The sequence below is a fragment of the Mesitornis unicolor genome, unplaced genomic scaffold (assembly GCF_000695765.1).
Source record: "Mesitornis unicolor isolate BGI_N332 unplaced genomic scaffold, ASM69576v1 scaffold39247, whole genome shotgun sequence".
Lineage (NCBI taxonomy): Eukaryota > Metazoa > Chordata > Aves > Mesitornithiformes > Mesitornithidae > Mesitornis > Mesitornis unicolor.
This window is the reverse complement of record NW_010197770.1, coordinates 4,981-20,300: the sequence shown is the minus strand read 5'-3', so window position 1 is coordinate 20,300 and position 15,320 is coordinate 4,981. Positions and strand designations below refer to the sequence as shown.

Genomic DNA, 15,320 nt, shown 5'->3' with positions numbered 1-15,320 from the left:
ACTTGCTGGAGTGTAGTGCAGTGGGACGGACATCTAAACCAATGTGAATGCAAAATATACTGCATTCTCTTGAGGAAATTACTTGAAAAAGCCAAAGAAATGGAAAGAAAAACACCAACAAATAGGTCAGTCAGCAGAGAACTTTTCTAAAAAGTGGTTTGTTAAAAGTGCAGAAGTACTGAATGACAAGCAAGCTGCCTTTCTATAATAGCTGGTTGTTTTGCACACTTGCCTTTGTCATCTAAGTTAAGATAGTCTTTAAGAAAGTAATTAAGTTACAAGTTGCACAATATTAAATGCCAAGCTTCAAAACAAGTCAATGCAAGATTAAATCTCAGGCTTCTAGAAAAGCCATAAACTTGTGGGTTGTTCCACACAAAAAACTTAAACTACCGATCCCTCACTTCATAAGCAGCTGTACAACTTTTCTTGCGCAAGTAATGGGCAGCAGAAGCAACACTTGTCTGTGTGTGGAGCAGTGGCTGTACTTGTGAACCTGTTGGTGTTCTTGTCAGGTAATCTCTACAGCAGGCACATCCAGGTAGATGGAGAGATGTTGGCTATTCAAGTGCAAGACACTCCAGGAGTTCAGGTGAGCTAGATGTATCCATGCAGTTCACCAAAGCAGCTCAAAATATGTGTGTGCATGCGCGCATGTTGCTCTGTGTGCAGCATCTTGTCAGTCTGTGTCTGAGTTTGGTGCTCTGTGTGGGAGAGGTGGTAACTTATGTTATAAACAGTGAAGCCAGATGTGTTGCATGCCTATAGTATGCTGGTAGTAAAAGAAAACAAGTCACTGCATTGATGAATCATTTGTCTCCCATTACTGTTTGAGTGGCTGAATTACTTAAGTGTCTTGTTCCTGTATATTGGGATCATGAGAGACCATTCCAGAAAGAATTCTAGGTAAATAAGTTACATGTGGAAGCCCAACAGGCTTCATAAATGTGGATGGCAGAAAATGAAGTCTGCTGTTTTGTGGCTGTGCTCATTAGTGTGTCACAAGCTAAGGTTTTGAATGTATAGACCTGTGTAATGCTGGATTGTTTCCTTTTTGAACTGGGCAATGCTCCAGGTCTAAATGCCTCCAGCTCATATCTTTGCTTCCCCAGACTTACTGTCTAGCCAGTTAATTTCCCATTCTGTGGGACTACAAAGTCTTTCTCTGCATGCAGAACTACTCAGGTCAATTTTCCATTTCAGTATAGCAAACTTCAGTGTTAAATTCCAGCTTTTTGCAGCTGAATCAACATATGCATTTATTCGCCATGCTCAGATTAAGTTTGTACTTACAATGTGAAATGCAGATATATATGTCTGAAGCTGTAAAATGGTATTTGGCTTTACAGACCTTTACAGACAGGTTCCTTTAATCTTTTATGACTTCAGCTATCTAACTGGGGACCATTCATTTTTCAGATCCATGAGCATAGTCTGGATTGCAATGAGCAGCTGAACAGATGCATTCGCTGGGCAGATGCCCTGGTGATTGTCTTCTCCATCACAGACTATAAGAGCTATGAACTGCTCAGTCACCTTTACCATCACGTTCGACAGCTGCATCCAGGAAGTGCGGTCCCCGTTGTCATCGTTGCAAACAAAGCTGATCTCTTGCATATCAAAGAGGTGGAGCCTCAGCACGGACTTCAGCTGGCCAACATGCTGGGCTGTACTTTCTATGAAGTATCAGTCAGTGAAAACTACAATGATGTCTTCAATGCCTTCCATCTCCTCTGTAAAGAAGTCAGTAAACAGCAAACAACCAGCACCCCAGAGAGGAGGAGGACCTCTCTTATTCCACGGCCAAAGTCACCCAACATGCAGGATCTGAAAAGGAGGTTTAAACAAGCTTTGTCTGCCAAAGTGAGGACTGTTACTTCTGTTTGACAGCAGAGTCCTTGGTCTTCCCAGCGTTTAGCCCGAGACTGAAACCTAGGGTGTTTGACACTGGCACATCTAGAGCCCAAGGCATTGTGAAAGAGGATTGGTTCAGGTAGCCTTTTGCATGGCTGTAGAAACAGGCTGTTGCTTAAAAAGAACTAACAGTGGCAGATTGGAAAAGGAAAAACCCAAAAACTCTTGAATTGGTTCTGGGAGGTGACTTGTAGAACAAGTATTTTCATTTGGAAAAAGAACTTTTCAGTAAATGAAACAGCCTTCAGTTTGCCTTTTCTCCAATGAGACAAATTTGACTTAATACTGTTGCAGAAACAACCATTTAGCTGTAACTCTTAGCTTCTCATACTTGAGCAGGGAAACACCCTGAGCTGCAGTTTGCTGTCAGAAGTAACCACTTGAGTCTTGTTTTCATTTGGATGAAGGACAGCATGATGTATCTGATTAATGTTACTGCACAGTAGAACTGTTTATTTCCCATGTATTTCAAAACAAATAAGCAAACATTCTGTAAAAAAAATGTAAAATAAGTGGACATGACTGGGTATCAAGACTGTAAACAATGGTATTTTTTTTTACTAGTGATGTTACTGCTGATAACTTGACCAGACTTTGTATGCAAAAACTATTGTCTGCAGGGTGTAAACATATCTAATTATAACTAACTTGAGGGGTTTTTACTGTCTGAAAAAAAAAATACTGTCCAGACTAAGTGTTCCAGTGTGGAGCTTTTGAGGACTGAGTGTGGAGCTACAGTGACAGTCCATCATAGCTGCACAGCTAAGATGCTTCTTTCTCCCCCACTCTCCTGTGTGCAATAGGCACAGAGGGGAGGTGGCTGTGGTTCAGCCTGGTGTGAAGCACGACTGGCTCTAGGCAATGAAGCTGGGGGTTTGTTCTGAGCTGAGCCAGTCCCTCTTCATCCTTAAACATGTGGCAAATTTATGTATAGGAAGTTTTTTTACATTGAGCCAATGAGTTCACAGCCTAAGGGCCTTATACACATGCACTTTAAAAAGCCAGTTGTGCTTTTGTTTAAACTGTAACTTATTTATTTTGTGTACAGTTACTTCTCCTAGGGAGTGGACTTTTCATTCTTACTGCCTGGTTCAACATTAAATTTTTGAATGGCATGTTTTCTTATGTGTTCTTCCTGGGTGAGAAACAATAGGCAATAACCAGTGAAACGTTGAAGCAAAGCAATAGTTTTCTCAAGGCAGTTAACATACCTTCCTGAAGCAGTCAGAAGGCCTTTCCTGCCTCTATACTGTTGCTTTATTAGCATAAACCACAGGGGGGAGAGCTTTCACAATGGCTTTACAACTTCCTTTTAAGAAATTCTTTTGGAGAGGAACTGGAGTGAGGCAGAGGCAGAATCTTTTAAGTGACTGTCACCTTTAAAAAAAGTTCTATGTATTGAGCTGTATCACAAGGAAGGACTTGCAATTTGATTATTCGTGTTTAAAGCAGCTTTACTCGGAGCCTACTGGAGGACAATGTTTGTGCTGGAACTGGGGTGCCTGCCACACAGGCTCATCTGGTGCAGGGAACCCCTGAAGAGGTCCTGCTGCTGCTGATCTCGTTGACCATGAGCTAGCCAAGTGACTGAGGACTAGACTTGCAAACAAAACTGAGCTTGGCTTTCCAGTCTAAGCTGATTACTGTTTAGCTTAGTCATAGAGTAGTAAACCCATTTGCCAGGGGTGGATTTGTGCTTTCTCCTTCTCCTGCCTTTTGAGTATTGCTTAGTGTCACAAGTAGAGGGCTTAGACACTGTGCTGTGGTTCTGCACCTGCCCAAGAAAAGTCTCTTCTGTGCTGTTCATACTCATATGTGACTGGCAGAAGATTTCTCACTCCTCTGGCCTTTTCGCTGAGCACAGGCTATGTGTAGCTACTACAGCTATTTCCTACAAATAACGAGCTAACTATTACATTAGGGCCACTGGAAAGACTCTACTCCAGTCTTGGTCTAGAAGAGGAACAGACTTTTGTGGCAATCTTCTTTCATCTCCTCAGTTACTTGAGTAAGAGATGGTGCCTGAGTCCCAGCATCCATTGCCACAGCTGTGGCCCCAGTGGCTGAAAAGATTCCTCCAAAGTGTGTGTGCCTGGAAAACTGGTCTCTGCCTCAGTCAGAGGAACTACTTGACCCATAAGAACTGCAAGAGCACCAGTATCTGCTTAAACTCACCTCACCTTCTTGCTACCCTATACAGTATGGTCTTAGATGGCCAAGCCAGAGACCTGAGAGCATCTGATGGAAGAAAGGTGAGGGAGAGAAGACCACAGCTGCCAGCCTCCTGCCAGGAAAGTGGCATCATCTCAGAAGTGTGAGTACCTGAGCTCACTGACCAGCAATGGCCACTGGACATAGGAGAGCCTTTTTTGCTACCAGCAGGGTGTAGAAACTCTTCTAGGACACCTCCCAGGACAGAAGGTCTAGGCTCTTAGGGGCAATAATGCAAAAGAAAAAAGGGTTGCAGGAATACACAGTCTTAGCATGTGTAGCCCTGCATACTAGGAGAGAAGACGGATGAGGTTTGGCATTATAAAGGCATTGCTTTATTGATTACAGAATTTACAGAACGACCATATTCTAAGATTAAACAGTATGGAAGGACAGAAAAGAAATCAAGTGACTGGCTATTTGCTTTCCAGTTGCTCTGTTCAAACTATTTCTTGAGCTTTTAGCATTGCAATCTCATAATATTTCTCATTTTTTTATAGCACAAAGTTCCATTCTATAGTCATGAATTTCTCTTCCATAGAGGCAACATTGTCCATGCTTTATAATCGGTCCATTGTTTCCTTCCCACTCAGAAGTCAATTTAAATCAAAAGGCACCCTTTTCTGAAGACCATTATAAACATTTAAGAGAACTTGCGCTAGCTAGTGAACAAAGGTTAAAACGCTACTTCCCATTTAATCTACTCCTTTTGCATAATAAAGAATGCTATGATAGCGTGAACATCACTTATAATTTCACATTCTCATCTCAGTGTAAGCTGTAGTCTTAGTATCCCTTGGATGAAGCAAGAGGACACAGCTTTAGAGCTCCACCATTTTATGTTGCAATTTGGAAGTTTTGGTACTGTATGCAATCACAATCTCTATTGGCTTCTGCTTTTTCAATCACAGATTGTAGCTAAGTTTCATAAAGAAAAATTATATAACTGAATTTGATAGCGGCTCTTTCATGATCATAAATTAAAAATAAGAGCTGTTCTCTAATCATGCTGTTCAGAAATCCAGCTCAAGAAAGAATCTGTCGCTGTGGTCTCTTGAAAATAGGATCGTGCTTTTTTTGCTTTTCCCTTTTCTTTTTTAAAGGCATGTTGAGGGGAGGATTCTTCCAGGGTTATCATCAAACCATCACAGCCCATATGTCTTCCTGCGTAAACCCACAGAGATGTGTGCCATCAGAAACAGTCTCTTCTCCTGGGACTGTGGGTGGAGAAACTGGAGCAGGAAAGGGGAAGCTGAGAGAGGAGCAGCCATGCAACCCAACCCTTGAGCCTGGCTCTCTGCTTCTCTGCCTCTAGCAGTCCGGCCGGGAGAGCATCACTGGACTGCGGGCTACTCTGCCAGCTACATCAGGGCTGTGCTCCGTGGCCTTCGGGGTGAGAGATGGAGCAGAGGCTGTTTAATGCTGTACAAGGCACACACTTCGCAAGGCAGCACGACAGAGAGGGTGGTTTTTTTCTAGCCTTTCACTCCCTCAGCATATTTCCCAGCAGAAGCAACCCCAGCAAAACCATCAGGAATCCTCAGAGGAAAAAAAGTACTGTTCGGGGAGTGCAAATTCAGCATTGCCTGGTCCTCAGCTGCTCCTTTTCTAGGGAATTATTACAAGTGATCACCCTTGCTGCACAGAGCAGGGCTGGAGTGATTCAGCACTGTGCAGTGTTATCATTAAGAAGGGGTGAGTTGTCACTGGACAACTGGATCATTTTGATGAGCTGCCTGTGAGCTGCACATGTTCCTCTGCAGCCAGATACCCAGCTGTTTCAGCTGGAGCCATAACTGCAGCGGGGGTTGTGTCGTTTTTTGGAAGGCTATGGGAAAGAGGGACAGACCAGGGAGTTGATGTTTCCAGCCGAGGCACTCACTCATCTTCTCCACAGATCATTGCCCGTCAAATACTGGTGTCAGGCTTGAGATGGTCTGTGGCAAACAACAACTCAACAGCACTGTGTGGTGTCAGCAGTGCAGAGGAGAGCACAATTACCTGAAAGAAAAGGGGACAAGAAACAAGTCTAAATTAAGAGGAGTGAGACTGATCACAGTACTAATGAGCCGTGGATATGAATTCTTTGCTTCACCCAGCGCTAGACAGGCTGTGTGTTTCTGGTGTTTACTGACAGGGAGATACAGCTTACCTAGTGAAACTCTCTGCTCACTAATAACTGTCGTTAAATCACTTTAAGTAGCATAATAACTGGTAGCATTGTACTCTTAATGAATATGTGCTTTGACTCATTGCTACCCACATCTTAGCCGGTGATTTGTTGTGACTGCCACTGTGTTTACTGGAGGCACCAGCTGATGAAGCAGGGGTTTCCTCCCCTATAGCGCATTTTTTAGTGCTTTTTAGTTTTTTAGTTTTTAGTTTGAGTGATGGCTGTTTCCTCCCAGTTGACGGTGAGACAAGCACTAGACAAGTGCTGCCAGGCTGCTGCAGAGAGCCACAGTCCCTGTTCAGAAATATCTCTTCAGGCCAGGCACAGGCTGTTCTGCACATCAGGACTAAAGCTCAGCCTTGGCCACTGTCGGGATGCTATCGCTTTTGTTTGTTCAAATATTTAATCCAAGACAGGTATGATGAATGAAACCATTGCTTACTACAACCATGACAGATGCAGGTATCTGGCTTTTTAAAGTGAAAGCCAGAATGCAGGTGCCTAGCACAAAGGTTCCTCTGCAGGGCAAAGCTATCAGCAAGGAGCAAACATATGCTCAGGGTCAAAGTCGTAGGACACTGCTCTTACAAAGCCCCGAGTTCAGTAGTGTCTGTAGGGTCAGGACTGCAGGCAGGGATGTGGGGACAGATTTATCTTCCTAGCCCATTTCAACACGAATTGGCTTCTACAGTGCAAACCTGAGGAGAGGAAGCACAAGCATGAACAACGGGGTATGCCTGTGGGTCCATTTCCTGCAGTAGTGATCAAACCGCTTGTGCTCTTCATTGCACAGCTTAAATGTGTGGCAGTGCTGCATTTCAACTTTTTTTGTTGTTCTTTCTTTCATCTTTTCACTTTAAATAATGAAAGGCATCTGGAGTTAAGTTACTACAGATCCCTTCTGTACTGATGGTAATCTACCCCTCACTCCTCCCCTTCCCTTGTCCTCCCACACAATCTGCAGCAAACTGACACTGATTATCTCTTCTCCTTCCTATAGCTGAAAAACTCTGTAATTTGCGTATGCCAAGGGCTGACGCTGTCTTATGTTACGTGAGAATCAGACTATAGCACACTATGTGCTCATCTCGTTATCATGCAGCTTAATTTGGAAAAATATGAGGGGACATGTTACAAAAGTTTTTTGGGTGTACAAGCCAAACATCAACAATAGCCACTGCCAGATAAAAGCAATTTCTTCTTGGAGTCCCACCACTGAACCCTGAGGGGATCTGTGCAACTAACAGCAAGCCCAGAGAAAAAAATGAGAGCTGCAACTTTAATGTCCGAGAAAGGATGCAGTGAGATACAGTGGGACTTCCCTCCTTTCCCCCCAGTGTCTCTGAGGGCTCACGGGGAGGGATAAATTTGAATATTTGTTCCTTCACTTTTACAGAGAAGGGGTAACTGCCCAGATAAGTAATATCCATCCCTTCTCCAGGCAGGTCTCAGGACAGTGTATCTCCTTTGCAGACGTCCTTGTTCAATACAGAGTCTTTGATGCTTCACCTGAAAGGGCTGCCTCTCCCGATGGCAGTCAAGGAGCCAGGAGCCCCCAACCCGGGGGCAGGGAAGGATGCAGCCAACCTCTGATGGTGCATCTGGAGGGGGTTATCTGTCTGCATGCCTCAGCCACAATCACAGAGATGGTTGTGCATGTTGAGGGGAGGGAGGGTGAAACATCCAATCGTGCTCTTTCCCCTTTTTCACTCTCTTGATTAAAGTGGAAAAAAGGTAATTTCTTCCTTTTACAGCAGGATATGTCTCACTAGGTTAGGGGAGCTATACACCACCATCCAAAACCAAATGATGCGTAGGAAACACTGTATTCCTTTGTGCCATTCACATTGGATGCAGAGCAGTTCTGTGGATGGAAACGTGTCTCCTACTTCACATTTAAATGTCATTTGCCTCAATTCCAAACAACTGCTGAAGTAATCAGGGCGTCCTGTCAGTTTTCTGGTTACTTTCCTCAATTCTTTACTTTTTGCACCCACATGTCTCTCCATTTCTCCAAGAGCCAATAATTAGTATAAATGTCAGTGCTTTGTTTGGCTGGAAGGGATTTGGGAGGCCAGTGTTCCCCCAATGCCCAAACCTGATTGCCTGAACACCACAAAAAGGCTCTGTGAAACGCTGGCTCAAGTTAGACAAATGCCTGGCTTTTTGAAAAGGGAATAATCCCAAACAGGTGGCATATATTCACAGCCATAGTGCAGAAATCCCAGTAAATCCAGCAAACTCATGAACTTTTTTTACATGAGAGACTTGCACAACTGCTTCTTTTCTTCTTTCTCTTCCTCCTCTCGCCTCGCCCCTGAAAGTCCTTTCACCTCTAACAGCACATTTGGACAAAGGGCAAGATGCAGTAAAAGCTTAAAATTCTTTAGGAATCTGCCTCAGAGGGTGACCTGCTGCCGGGGTTAAGCCCAAGCAAAGCAACACCAGATCCCATGTCACCACTGTCAAGCCTCAAGTCCCTCTAGAAAGCCAGTCGAAAATCTCTCTGCATAGTTCTCAACCAACTCACGTGTTAACCCTCTGCTTATCTTTCAGGGTGTATTAATACATTTCGGGTGTGGATTAACTTGTCCATCAGTGTGTCACAACTCAATCCCCCTCCAAGAGGGGAAAGAATTCTATTCACTGTTTGAGGAGATTAGCAATAGGCTAATTGGAGAGAAACGTGTTACCAGATCAAAAAAACATGGCAAAAAATGGCACTATATCTTACAAAATACTGCTTGAGACTGCATTGCAAAGACAACTAAAACGTGGAAAACACATGTTAAACCCAGGGGCTGCTCAGCTTTTGGCTGGCTCCATTTTGCTAATGATTTCTCACTAATCAGAACTACATTTCATAGGAATTGAAAACAAGATGTTTACAAGCCACCTTGGAAACTAGGCTTATGTTTACGATGCAGCTAGTTACACAGCCCTTCTTTGCAGTTTTTGGATTACCCTGCATATCTGCACTACTCAGCAGATACCGGATTGCTCCTCCACAATTAACAATGATTTTTAACATCTCAGATGCCATCAGAGCACATCAATCCTCCTCCTCTCCTTCTCCACTCCATCAGATGACAGCTGCTGTAGCCAAATTCTGCTGCCAGAAAGCAGAAGAGGCAAGCACCAGCTGCATGGACGCTATTGAAGCTTCACTGCAGGAGCCATACTTCTTCCAGGAGTCCAGCAGGGAACCCAAGAGCCACACAGACCTGGGGCTTTCTCCATATCACCTGCTTCAGGCTACTTTAGGTATCAGGTATCAATCTGAGATACCTGGCCTGGCCCAGAAACAGTACAGCTGTATCTGGGCTAATTTATCTTGCTCCTCAGCAATGTTAATTGACTTGTCTGGAGGATCACAACTGATACATCAGTAGGTGATACTCAGACCCTTGGCAGGTTCCTTCTGAGCATCCCTGCACTATGTCCTGTAGATGTACTGACAGAGCAAGTGTTTCTGTTTATAAAGAATACCAAGAAATGAATCTTTTGAGACATGATGAAAGTTCATTCAGAATAATGCCAATTTGGTCTGAACTCTCCAAACTGAGTTTGAACTTTTATTGCTGACTAATATGTGAAAAACAGACCCTTGGTGCCTGAACACTTGTTCCTACAGGTGTTTCACAGCAAAATCCTAACAGCATTCCTGTCCGTGTGGCTGTGACTTCATGTAGGCTTGGTATTAGTGCTATAGGGAACATTACCTGATGAATTTTATTAGTCTTTCTTCAGACAGGATCTGAACGTTTAGAACTGTTTTTACCTGGGCACCAGGTTTGCGTGCTGCTACCAGATCCTTCACCATTTTGACCTCGGATACTGTCACTCCACCAACCATAAAGATGATCAGAAGAGGATGATCACCAGGGTGAAGGCGATTCACCTGTAAAATAAAGGAAAACATTATTTATAGTTGCTCAGTCCAGCTCCAAACCTATAGTCTGGTAGTGATTGGCTCCCTGAGCTGCTGGAGGAAGACTCATGAGGAAGCTCAGACACAAACATTTATGGCATGCTGGTCTCCATAGCAGCTGAGAGGGAAATCAATGGGGATGATGCCCAGCTAAAACTAATGAACTGTTTCCAGGGAAGTGGCATCTCCATGGCTTCCACTGAGACCTAGAGGAGTTTTTCATGAGCTCTGAGGGCTTCCCTTCCCTTCCTTCTTCATGTCTTTCCTCCCTTTCCCAGAGTGGGACGAGAGCACTTGGGTGGATGCACAGTTTGGGTACACATACACATGAGGCTTTAAGGAATGAGAGTAGGTGTAAGGAGTCCAGCCTAAACATGCTAGAATCCCTGCCTGAGGTCAGCAATAGAAAGAATCATGAGTAATATGTTTTCACCAATCCAGCAAATAATCCTTTACAACTCATCCAATGAAAATAAGTTGGGTTCATTACAGTATAAAATCAGTTCTAGCTTGTTTCACTTCAGATTTTTCAAAACTTCTTTGACTGGGTTGTAACTAACATAAAGAAACTTTAGCTCAAACAAAATACTTGTTTCTTTTTTTGCCAATTATCACTATATGGCACAAACATTCCACTTCAGTTTAGAACTTTATAAAACCACGTTTTAATTTTAAATGTGAAGGTGATGCTTTACATCACTTTCCTCTTAACCACTTCTAGAAGTCTTAGAACTTTGCTGTTACTTAGCAAACTCTTTCTTTCTTGATAAAACACACTCCCCTGACAACACCTTGCTCCAGTCTTTGGGAGTGATGTCAACAGAGCCCATGCAACTGCTCTTGTCTTCACTTTTGAGCATGAAACACTCCAAATGTTTGGCTCTGAAAACTGACAGAACAGTTTAATTTGCTCCTTTTTAGACTCTCTGCCCCCCCTCCTTCCACAAGCGTAGGTTTTTGACAGCATTCACTCGACAGGATTAAAGTGGTCATCAGCCTGTGTTTGGGCAGAGTGCAGTTCCTTTGCTTTCACCATCATTGCAGCGATCTTTGATCCCTGCGGCTCCAGCTCCTCAGGGTATGGCTCTTCTTCTCTTCCTTGTTGTGGCTGCCCTACATTTAATCTCTGAGCAGTTTTCATCCTGCAGCTCCGTCAGGCTTCCTGATGGACAACCTTCAGAACAGGCTCTTCCCTTTGAAGCAAGCACAGGGGATGGTGTGCTCTCTCTCCAGGCCAGCTGGCCTTTTATTACACAGGGCTCCCTATTCAATGCTTCTCAGCTCCTCAGGAGTATAAAAAGCTTCCAGAGATGTATCAGTGAGCTGAGTGTTTGTGCACTGAGTGTTTATTCTTTTAATCACACCCTCTTTGCCAGACATCTTTATTGATCTGATGGTGCAGATAGCTATACATGCTACAATTCAGTAGCCTGACCTGCAATTCTGGGGTGATATTGAGCAATTTTCCATTTACACAAACAGAACAATTAAATGGATACACCAGAGCTTACAAAGGCTTTCTTTATGCACTTTACCACATCAGACTACTCACCTCTTACTATCTGCATATAACACAGTGTCAACCTCAAATGAAAAAAATTCCATTCCTATTACAAATGCCATGAGGAGTTTAAATAAGATCTAAATATTTACTTACAAAGGAGGTTAGGTAGAGCTACTACTTGCCAAAACATTAGAGTATTTCATGCCATAATTGCCGTAAGCAGTGACACAGGTGTAAGAAATAACTGCTCGCAAAGATGGTGAAGATAAAACTTGACATAACACTCTGCTATGGCACTTCAAGGTAATACAGGAATCACTGTTTTGTTCCTTTTCATGGATCTTTGCTCTTCTTAACCCTGTTGCCAGTGCAAACAGCTCCACTCCATCTCACAAATCTTCTGAATGACCCAAGACTTACGTAAAGAACTCGAACTTCAGAAGCTTGCTCTTGAATAAAGCCTCTATTTCTTAACGTCTTTCCTAGTGACAGCAAACTCATCATAAACATGCATGCATAACATTGGACACACTGAAAGGACACCCAATTTAAGAGCATTAATTGGAAAACACAGGCTTTCATGGCAATACTAAAGAGAAAATGTCTTGACAAATCATTTCCTTCAGTCAAAATAAACCTAGATCCAAACACATGGTGCCTATATAAAACTGATTATTTTTCAGAAGACTAAAGTTCAAACCACAAATTCCAGAAATGCATATTAAAAATACTATTAGGCATGCAAACTCTAAATTAAATTAAAATTGCAATGAAAAGACTCTTGGAATCTGCAATTTTGTTATGCTGTGCACAAGTGTTTTGAAGGAGGACAATACTTTGAGTATAAAATATTTGCCTGTGTTAAGAATGTAAGTTTCTGCCAAGATTTTTTTGTTTGATAATACAACCACCCAAGGCTCTCTCTTTTGAAGGAACTGGCTGCATGTAGCTAAACACAACTCATTTATGTGATACAGAAGAAGAACTCAAATGGACTGGAACAAAAGCAACGTGCATCTTCAGGGATCCTTCTCAAGATGGGTTGTTTTGGGACATTTCTGAGGCCTCTGAATCTCATTTACTGTGAAATCTGAATTTTGCAAAAATCCCTAAGTGAAATTCATTTTCAGTTCCAAATGCTGTGCATTAAAAATAATTGGGGCAGTTATATCAGACAATTAGGAAGACTAACAAAGAAAAAAGCAAAATCATTGAAGTGAAGGAGCCCTAAGAAAGAAGGGATGACTCCCCGAGTCAGCAGGTATTTGTGACCAACCAGAAACCAATTCATTTAGCTGAATAACTGGAAAAAGGAAAACACATCGGTCCCCAGAAACTAGACTGCCACACAGGGCACTTTGTATCAATGTTACCAAGCTCAGATCATCAGAAACCATGTATGTTGTAGAGCAGCAGTCAAAAAAGGAATCCTTGTGGCAGGGAGGCTTTTTCCCTTCACCTTCCCTAAGCTTCAAAACAAATACATCCACAGGAGAAACAACCTCTGGATGACAGAGATCTTGAAAAGTCTGTCCTGGATGAACATTTCTGAGTCCATCACTTACCCGATGTTTATGTGAGTTGGCATTTTTATTCAGGCATTGATGAAGAAATAAAAATATAAGAAAGCTCATGAAATAATTAGAGTGCTGATGGTGCGGTAAGTAGAGAAGATCCTCTTGCGTGAGAAATACCAGCTGGTCAAAAACTCATTCAGATAACAATCCAGCACTTGCCAACAAGCCAGGCTACAAACTGAATGAGCAAGCACAGACACATATTTGTGAGGCATGTGATGATGCCTATGAAATATTCATCCTACATAAGATTCACTTGCTCATCTGTTATATATTCCTTACAGTAGGATATTTTTCATACTAGAAGAGATGCAAGCGCTTTACAGGTGCATATTGCCATAACATAATTATGTGATACACACACACACACACACACACACACAAATTATTAGTATGAATAAGGAATAAACTAGCCAAAGCTGCCAGTCTCCATCTATTTACACTTTCTGGAGCCCATTTTGTGCTTTTGGTTTTTTTTGTTTGTTTGAGGGTTTTTTTCTGTGTTTTGGGTTTTTTTGTTGTTTTTATTTCTTTTGTAAAGAAAGGACAAGCTATGTTGCTTCTTAAAAAAAAAGAAAAGAAATAACCAAACACAATGAAATAAATACAATAGTGAGAGTTACTGGTGAATAAAACCAACCATTTAAAAATCACTTGTGTGCACTGGCTTGTGCACTTTGGTGGTGGAACATCTACTATTTTTCAAGTGTTTGCATTAATTTCTTCAGAACTGATACATGGATGGAAAGCACACTGTGTCACTATTTCTGTAACCTCTTTTGTCTCAGGGCGTTATCATAAGCTGTGAAGAGCTGAGAATTTCCATTTAGGAGCCTAAGTAAGTACATTTTGGAAATCCATTTCAACAGTGAAAAGAGATTCCTGAAAGCAAGCACTGGATTTTAGGCATATCTGCTTTTGTGCTTGAGACTAACTTGCTCTGAAATAGCAGAAAATTAACTTTATTAGTGGGTTCTGGAATAGTACCAATACAACAGTCAAAACTACTGTCACCTGTCTTTAAATGCATGGCAAACCTAGCAGACAGTCATACAAAATAGAAAGAAACTTTTTCTTTTTGATTACTGTAGAATCACAGAACAATTCAGGTTGGAAGAAACCTTTGTAGTTCATCTAGGACACCTCTGTGCCCAAAGCACGGCCAACTTCAAAATTGTATCAGGTTGCTCAGGTATTCAAAGGATACCTTTGAATATCTCAGAGATGGAGAAGCCACAGCCTCTCTGGACTTAAAACACTCTTACGGTCAACATTTTTTCCTTTTATCCAGCTAGAATTGCCCTTGCTGCAACTTGTATCCACAGCCTCTCATACACTGTGCTGGGGGAGCGGGTGGTAAAACTGGAAGAAGAACACCAGGCACAGTACAGAAATGTACTGTACTCAAAATCATAGTAACGATGCGGTTTGCTGTAAATTTGGGTTTGTCTTCAATGGAGAACTCAGGATATGCAGTAAGAGATGAATGTACAGCATGCTAGCTACTCCACGCTTCTTCTCTGTATACATTTAGCAAATACTCTGCATAGGCTAATTTGGCAGAATAAGCTCTTGTAGAAAGACAGTCTTAAAACATGCTAAGAGAATCAACAAGGCAATTTCTGACTAACAGGCTTCTTTCCTACCCACTGCAAGTTGAACCATATTGAGCTATAGAAAAGGCACTGAATATGAAGCTCGTCTGATGACCTTCTTTCTCTTTGAGACCTGACTGTTCATAATTACTTCTCTCCTATCTCAAGGCTTCTCAGTGTCCTTAAAATCCTTTGATGAGGTGCCTTGCAGAATGTCTTTTGGAAATCCAGGTAGGTTATATGAACTGGCACTCACTTATCGATTTCCTTGTTGGGTGTCTCTGAAGAGCTCCGAAATATATGTAAGGTAAGACTTCTCTTTAGCTAAGCCATATTTCCTCCTCCCAGACATATGACCCTTATTCAGGTGTCCAGCAGCACTCTTATTTAGGTATCCAGTATGCTCCATTCCTCT

The 15,320-nt window shown here is 42.3% G+C and overlaps 2 protein-coding genes across 2 annotated transcripts in view; one reads left to right on the top strand and one right to left on the bottom strand.

The window, feature by feature from the left end:
• Positions 1–515: 515 nt before the first annotated feature.
• On the top strand, positions 516–2,224 carry RASL11B (RAS-like, family 11, member B; the record flags this gene model as incomplete). The annotated part of the gene is made up of 2 exons (XM_010188914.1): positions 516–592; positions 1,420–2,224. Coding segments are annotated over 2 exons (545 nt in total), but the record flags the coding sequence as incomplete, so codon positions are not given.
• A 3,809-nt stretch (positions 2,225–6,033) lies between these two features.
• SCFD2 (sec1 family domain containing 2) overlaps positions 6,034–15,320 on the bottom strand; it is a gene marked incomplete at its 5' end in the record, with an annotated part of 13,274 nt that continues 3,987 nt past the window's right edge. Inside the window, 2 exons of the mRNA XM_010188913.1 lie at positions 6,034–6,126; positions 10,080–10,199. Of these exons, the coding sequence (XP_010187215.1) occupies positions 6,034–6,126; positions 10,080–10,199 (213 nt within the window). The remainder of the gene's footprint in view (positions 6,127–10,079; positions 10,200–15,320) is intronic.